Source organism: Camelina sativa, chromosome 11 (assembly GCF_000633955.1).
Source record: "Camelina sativa cultivar DH55 chromosome 11, Cs, whole genome shotgun sequence".
Taxonomy (NCBI): Eukaryota; Viridiplantae; Streptophyta; class Magnoliopsida; order Brassicales; family Brassicaceae; genus Camelina; species Camelina sativa.
The window spans coordinates 6,708,314-6,716,383 of NC_025695.1; the positions used below are offsets into that span (position 1 = coordinate 6,708,314).

At 34.9% G+C, this 8,070-nt stretch overlaps 2 protein-coding genes across 5 annotated transcripts in view; one reads left to right on the forward strand and one right to left on the reverse strand.

Annotated features, from left to right (window-relative positions):
• Positions 2,649 to 7,726, forward strand: LOC104722018 (protein PHOSPHATE STARVATION RESPONSE 1-like). Of its 4 annotated transcripts, none has more exons than XM_010440118.2 (9): positions 2,649 to 2,899; positions 3,407 to 3,479; positions 3,585 to 4,185; positions 6,188 to 6,377; positions 6,464 to 6,540; positions 6,623 to 6,665; positions 6,752 to 6,809; positions 6,879 to 6,948; positions 7,111 to 7,726. In XM_010440118.2, exons 3-9 carry the CDS (start codon positions 3,592 to 3,594, stop codon positions 7,342 to 7,344), a joined length of 1,266 nt encoding a protein of 421 aa, XP_010438420.1. In that variant the 5' UTR covers positions 2,649 to 2,899; positions 3,407 to 3,479; positions 3,585 to 3,591; the 3' UTR covers positions 7,345 to 7,726. The 4 variants fall into 4 exon arrangements, with proteins under 4 accessions (XP_010438420.1, XP_010438421.1, XP_010438418.1 ...); XM_010440116.2 differs by lacking the exons at positions 2,649 to 2,899; positions 3,407 to 3,479; positions 3,585 to 4,185 and adding exons at positions 4,566 to 4,810; positions 5,318 to 5,390; positions 5,496 to 6,096; XM_010440119.2 differs by lacking the exon at positions 3,407 to 3,479.
• LOC104727697 (tetratricopeptide repeat protein 7A-like) overlaps positions 7,884 to 8,070 on the reverse strand; it is a 4,647-nt gene continuing 4,460 nt past the window's right edge. Inside the window, exon 7 of the mRNA XM_019231774.1 lies at positions 7,884 to 8,065. Coding sequence (XP_019087319.1) covers positions 7,884 to 8,065 — 182 coding nt within the window. The remainder of the gene's footprint in view (positions 8,066 to 8,070) is intronic.

The following is an 8,070-nucleotide window of genomic DNA, read 5'->3' on the forward strand; positions in this document are numbered from 1 at the left end:
AAAGAAAGGGAATACCAAGTGGCTCAATCAAAATTTAAACTTACACTTTTTGATTGTTTTGTTGATATAAACTCAACACTCACACATAATATTCCAAATTGAAAATATTACTTTTGAAATGACAAACTAAATTAGTTTTTTAAAAAAATTATCTGAACTTCAATCTAAAGATTTTTTTAAACCCCAAGAATAACTTCAATCCTTTTGTTTTTTTTATTTTTCACTCATCAATTTAATTTATAGTAAGAAAGCAAATAAAAAAATAGAAAGTATTAAATGAAAATCAACCAATAAGGAGAGAGTGAAACCTTACTTTAATATATATATATATATATTTATCTAGAGGATCACAAAACAAAATAGACTTTACAAAATAAAATAGACTTTATAAATGGATAATTATATTGATCATTCTAAATTATTATAAATGATACATGAATATGTGAGATAACCAGAGTACATAAAAGAGAATTAGAGATGAATCTTTTCAACTTCATGACCTTATTGTGTGGTGAATATTGTAAGAGTATGAAAAATAATGACTTATAAGATGCTAATCTAAAATAGATAATGAAGATAAACCTTTTAAAACAGATTCTCAAATAAACTTGATTCTTTGTTAAAACCAACAAATGTGAATTTAAATTTAGCTACGGAAATTTTAAAAATAAATATGAATAGATTAGAAAGGCAAGAAATATAAAAGAAATATTTTATTTTTATATAAATAAAATAAAAATTGAAAACAATGTTAATTATATATAATACTTTCTAAATTAAAATATAGAATCAAACTCTTACAACACATATTAGATATAACAACATTTGATATTGGTGAGAAAGGAGGAGAGAATAATTACTTATAAGATGATAATCCAAATTAGATAATGGAGATGAATCTTTAAAGATAAAAACAATAATATATATATATATATATATATATCATGTAGTCTCTAAATTTAAAATTTAGCATTAAAATTTTACAATGATATTTCATTTGGTTTTTTGTAAACCTTACAAAAAAAAATTATTTGAGATATTGTGGAAGAGAATGAAAGAAGTGGAAGAGAATGAGAGAATGTGAAAATGAGAAAGTAAAAAATGCTAATATGAGAGAATGAGGCAATGCTTATTTATATGATAAGAATTGATGGAAGTTACATTTAGAATTATTGGAGTTACAAATATTATTTATTGTGTTTGAATAAAATTGAGTGGTGGAATATGATTAATGCATAATTTATTTTATTTTCAGTTATAATTTTATTTTAATGTATGAATTAAATGTATTGTGTTAATTGGGTCTTAAATATTATTTAAAGCAATTAAACAATTAGAAAGCAAAAAAAAAAAAATAGAAAGTATTAAATGAAAATCAACCAATAAAGAGAGAGTGAAACCTTACTTTTATATATATGATGATTTGTTTAAATGAAAATAAATGGGAAAAATAGTCAATTTATAATTTATGTAATTGCAGTTACAATTTAGTAGTAAAGTGTGAATTTAAAGTATAGATTAATATACATTATTATATTTTTATTTAATTAAAAATAACTATTATTTAAAAAAGAATGCTAAATTAACCAATAAGGAGAGAGTGAAACTTTACTTGTATATGATTTATTACATTATATTATTGTTTTCTGTTATGTTTTCTCTCACACACACAAATTACAACAACTTATAAAATTTATCATTATCATGAAAATTTATTAATATACAGAGATATTATTAACTTATCGAATTAATTTATATCCAAATCCTCCTAGTAATAGTAATAGAGAAAGGGAAAGTGGTGGAGAAAGGGACACACGTATCATTGTTGGTGAAATCAGGAAGATGTACCGAATTGTGGAGACAAGAAAATAGGAGGTTAAATTATATCTCCATTGAGTTTTTGTTTTGGGTTGTACCTGTTTACACTATTTGGTGCAGATATACAATTAGTAGTAGGCTTTGTGTGTTCTGTATTATTAATACATCAAAGCATAGACATTATTATTGGCAATTTCAATTGCGACACACATCAAGGTTTCCTATTCTTTTCCAACACCTCCTCTCTTGTTCAACTTCTCCCGTGTTTCACCGAGGAGCTTATAGAGGCGCTGGTTCTTTTCCGCACGTTTCATAAGCCTTCTCTGGATTATTTTAGAGTTAACCATATCAGATACGATGTAGCCCATGAATCCTGTGTAAACACTAGAAAAACACCAGAGAAAGACAAAGTCTCATCCTGATGAGAGAGTGAAGTTGAAAGCTCCCGAGACTTGGAAGATCTCTTGCTGCTATAATTCCTTGCAATCGTGCTTCCTCATCATCATCTTTGACTTCTCTCTCGATCGTTCTCGATTTCGCTTTATAGGGTTTTTGGTTTCGATGACGAAAAATCTCTTTAGCTGTGATTTTATTTTTTTTGCCAATCTTTAAAAAAAAAAAGCAACTTTGGGCTGTAAGTGGGCCTTACAATAAGAAAGGAGCAGAGAAATTAAAAGATTAAAATAAATAAATAAACGAAAAAGACAAAGCCCAGTTAGAATGATTTAGATGATCCAATAAACAACGTCCACGTAAGTTCCGACAGGAGAGTTATATACACGCGTAGTTACACCGCGCGTGAAGAAACGACGGCTGATCCATCATCCCTTTTGTTAAGACAGCCACCACCACCTCGTTCGTTCGTTCGTTCGTCGAGGCAAATTTTTACAAACAAAGAGCGAAGAAGGAAAAAAAAAAAAATCATCGCCGTCAACTTTGGCTCTTGCGGACAACATACAACAAGATTGATTCCTCCGATTTCTCTGAAAAGGAGGGATTTTTTTTAATAATCATTTATTTTTCCTCGGATTCGATTCGTCTCTGCTCTGCTCTGCTCATACGTCCTCAAATGAATCTCTAGGTGAGAATTTTCGTTTATTTTTGTTCTGAATTTCATATCTTTCGAGCATAATTTGCTTTCTCTGTTTTATGATTGGTGGATTCGGATTCGATTTTAGGTGTTTGTTTTTTTATTTTCTTGCGAATTTGGTGTTTGGTTGGATAATGTGTTTTGCTTTGTCGTTGATTCTCGATGCTTGTGTTTTCTTTCATTATAATTAGTGTCTTCTTCGTTCTCTCTTGTTCGATTCCTTCTTCTACTCTACATTTCGTGGAAATAACAACAAAAAAAACTACGACTTTTATTTAACATCAGGCAGTGACAAAAATCATATATGCTCTCTCACGAGCTTCAGTCTTATGCTCTGTTTCCTTCTTCTGTCTCTGTTTCTTAGAGATCGCATCTGTTTTTTACTGAGGTTTTGCGTGCTCTGATGTGTTTTGGTTTGTGTTTTGTTCAAGAAAAGGTGTTTGGTTGATATTTCTCTCTCTCTCACACCTATGTATCTGTATTTCTGCTGTGTCTCAGATGCTAGAGTTGATGATTCGACTTGGGTTGCACCCTCTAGTGACTAGTGTCTTCATTTACGTATATTAGCAAGGTTTTGTAGTCTTTTTTTCTATAGCTGCTCAACTACTTTTGTCTTTACAGATTCGTAGAAGCTTTGATCAACTTTGTGGGATTATGATATTTTTTGTTGTTGCAGGACAACAATGGAGGCTCGTCCAGTTCAGAGATCAGGTTCGAGAGACCTCAGTAGTAATAACCTCGCCCGCACTTCTTCTATTCCATCATCATCTACACCAAAACCTTCAGCAGCAGAAGATGTTTTTATGAGATCAGAAAACAACAACACTCAGTTAATGTCGAGGCCTTTAGGACAAACCTACCATTTGCTTTCTTCAAGTAACGGTGGAGCAGTTGGACATATCTGTTCTTCTTCGTCTTCATCTGGTTTCTCTACTAATCTCCATTACTCTTCTGTGGTGTCTCATGAGAAACAACAACACTACACTGGAAACAGCAGTAATGCTGCGGCTGCGGCTTTGCAGACATCGAGCAACGATAGTTCTTGGTGTCATCATGATTCACTGCCTGGAGAGTTTCTTGATTTTCCTGAAACCCACGCGGCGATTCAAAACAGCAGTCATGTTGAGGATGGTGGCATTGGTGCTGCGTTTGATGACATTCAAAAACGAAGTGATTGGCATGATTGGGCTGACCACTTGATCACCGATGAAGATCCATTGTTGTCTACTAACTGGAATGATCTCTTGCTTGAAACTAGTTCCAATTCAGATTCAAAGGTTGTTTAAACATTTCTTGTTCCACCAAGTCNGTGCTTCCTCATCATCATCTTTGACTTCTCTCTCGATCGTTCTCGATTTCGCTTTATAGGGTTTTTGGTTTCGATGACGAAAAATCTCTTTAGCTGTGATTTTATTTTTTTTGCCAATCTTTAAAAAAAAAAAGCAACTTTGGGCTGTAAGTGGGCCTTACAATAAGAAAGGAGCAGAGAAATTAAAAGATTAAAATAAATAAATAAACGAAAAAGACAAAGCCCAGTTAGAATGATTTAGATGATCCAATAAACAACGTCCACGTAAGTTCCGACAGGAGAGTTATATACACGCGTAGTTACACCGCGCGTGAAGAAACGACGGCTGATCCATCATCCCTTTTGTTAAGACAGCCACCACCACCTCGTTCGTTCGTTCGTTCGTCGAGGCAAATTTTTACAAACAAAGAGCGAAGAAGGAAAAAAAAAAAAATCATCGCCGTCAACTTTGGCTCTTGCGGACAACATACAACAAGATTGATTCCTCCGATTTCTCTGAAAAGGAGGGATTTTTTTTAATAATCATTTATTTTTCCTCGGATTCGATTCGTCTCTGCTCTGCTCTGCTCATACGTCCTCAAATGAATCTCTAGGTGAGAATTTTCGTTTATTTTTGTTCTGAATTTCATATCTTTCGAGCATAATTTGCTTTCTCTGTTTTATGATTGGTGGATTCGGATTCGATTTTAGGTGTTTGTTTTTTTATTTTCTTGCGAATTTGGTGTTTGGTTGGATAATGTGTTTTGCTTTGTCGTTGATTCTCGATGCTTGTGTTTTCTTTCATTATAATTAGTGTCTTCTTCGTTCTCTCTTGTTCGATTCCTTCTTCTACTCTACATTTCGTGGAAATAACAACAAAAAAAACTACGACTTTTATTTAACATCAGGCAGTGACAAAAATCATATATGCTCTCTCACGAGCTTCAGTCTTATGCTCTGTTTCCTTCTTCTGTCTCTGTTTCTTAGAGATCGCATCTGTTTTTTACTGAGGTTTTGCGTGCTCTGATGTGTTTTGGTTTGTGTTTTGTTCAAGAAAAGGTGTTTGGTTGATATTTCTCTCTCTCTCACACCTATGTATCTGTATTTCTGCTGTGTCTCAGATGCTAGAGTTGATGATTCGACTTGGGTTGCACCCTCTAGTGACTAGTGTCTTCATTTACGTATATTAGCAAGGTTTTGTAGTCTTTTTTTCTATAGCTGCTCAACTACTTTTGTCTTTACAGATTCGTAGAAGCTTTGATCAACTTTGTGGGATTATGATATTTTTTGTTGTTGCAGGACAACAATGGAGGCTCGTCCAGTTCAGAGATCAGGTTCGAGAGACCTCAGTAGTAATAACCTCGCCCGCACTTCTTCTATTCCATCATCATCTACACCAAAACCTTCAGCAGCAGAAGATGTTTTTATGAGATCAGAAAACAACAACACTCAGTTAATGTCGAGGCCTTTAGGACAAACCTACCATTTGCTTTCTTCAAGTAACGGTGGAGCAGTTGGACATATCTGTTCTTCTTCGTCTTCATCTGGTTTCTCTACTAATCTCCATTACTCTTCTGTGGTGTCTCATGAGAAACAACAACACTACACTGGAAACAGCAGTAATGCTGCGGCTGCGGCTTTGCAGACATCGAGCAACGATAGTTCTTGGTGTCATCATGATTCACTGCCTGGAGAGTTTCTTGATTTTCCTGAAACCCACGCGGCGATTCAAAACAGCAGTCATGTTGAGGATGGTGGCATTGGTGCTGCGTTTGATGACATTCAAAAACGAAGTGATTGGCATGATTGGGCTGACCACTTGATCACCGATGAAGATCCATTGTTGTCTACTAACTGGAATGATCTCTTGCTTGAAACTAGTTCCAATTCAGATTCAAAGGTTGTTTAAACATTTCTTGTTCCACCAAGTCTTTACTTTGATATCCGTATTCTCATCTTGTTTTAAATTTTGATACACTTGACTATTTCAGGACCAGAAATCACTGCAAATTCCGCAACCTCAGATTGTTCAGCAGCAACCTTCTCCATCCGTGGAGTTACGACCTGTTAGCACAACATCTTCAAATAGCAATAACGGAACGGGCAAGGCTCGTATGCGTTGGACTCCAGAGCTTCACGAGGCTTTTGTTGAGGCTGTCAACAGTCTTGGTGGCGGTGAAAGTGAGCATTTGTTTTTCTTTGCTTTCACATAGACTTTGTATTGGTTAACTCTTTGTTTCTTCTGGTTAACTCATATTTTTACGCAGGAGCTACTCCTAAAGGTGTACTGAAGATAATGAAAGTTGAAGGCTTGACTATATATCATGTCAAAAGCCATTTGCAGGTTCTTACTAATATTTTCCTCCCTACTCATGCTGCTACATGTATAGAATTTGTCTTCTGATAAAAGATGGTGTTGTTTTCAGAAATATAGGACAGCTAGATATCGGCCAGAGCCATCAGAAACTGGTAGATACCGAACTCGTTCTCATCTTCCTTGATGATTTATTCTGTAGAAATTAGTTTAAAATTGAAAGTCTTTTTGATCATTACAGGTTCGCCAGAGAAGAAGTTGACACCGCTTGAACATATAACATCTCTTGATTTGAAAGGGTAAGGTTTATTATTTCTGGTGACATGACATCACAAGTGCTGCACTATTAACAGATATTTATACTACAGTGGGATAGGTATTACAGAGGCTCTGCGGCTTCAGATGGAAGTACAGAAGCAACTCCATGAGCAGCTCGAGGTATGTTAGTAAAGGCACTGCCAGCTCTGGTTTCTAGGCCTTTGTTGTGAGCTTTTGATAGTGTTTGGATGGTAGCTGTAAAAGTGTAAAGATGTGAAACCTGATTCTAAGTATTCTGAGTTAAATGATTAAGGCAAGTATATTCTTCTCCTATGCCTGCAGATTCAAAGAAATCTGCAACTCCGGATAGAAGAACAAGGCAAGTACCTGCAAATGATGTTCGAGAAGCAAAACTCGGGTCTTACCAAAGGGACAGCCTCAACATCAGATTCTGCAGCCAAATCTGAACAAGAAGACAAGAAAACTGCTGTTTCAAAGGAGCTCGTAGCAGAAGAAACCAGGGTTTCTGAGGAGCTAGAATCTCCAAGGGCAAAGCGCCCCAAAACCGACAATTGAAAGAATATCTCGTGCTGGACAAATTCAGAGTTCAACAGTGAGAGAGCTCTTGGTCTTGAGGTTCTTCAGGACTTCTCTCTCACTGTTTGGACTATTTTTCTGATGGAAGACTCTCTCAACTCAGCTGTGTAGTAGACAAACAACAGATCCCCAAGGAAGAAACTAAAATAAAGTAAAGATTTAGTTTTGGGAGAATCTTCATCATTCCAATGTCAATCTAAATGCTGAACTCATCATCATTAGTTTTTACCGATACAGATTCTTATGTTAATCTTTTTTAGAATATTAAAACCTTGGAGTTTTCCTCCACAAAGTGCCTCTTTTATAAAAACCTGGCTTACAAGATGTGAAACTCACCAATCCTATATTAATCTTTGTTTAACTGTGTATTACATAATGTTTATAAACTTGACATCAAATGATACCACACATACATCTTTTTATATCTTCTATTCATCTATAAAAAAAAAACACAAAAAAATCAGAAAAAGAGAAATCATAACCAAAATACAAAAAAAATATGATTTGAGACGGCAAAATCATCTGAATGACTCCACTGGCATTGTTTCCTCCAATGTAACAGCAGCTTGAAAACAATCCACAGCTTCTTGCATCGAAGAGACGGATCCTTCGGCTTTAAACATCTTTCCAAGATTGTACCAAGCCGAGTGGTTCAGCCTATCAATCCTTAGAGCCTCCATTAGAAAGCTTCTTACAACCGCTATG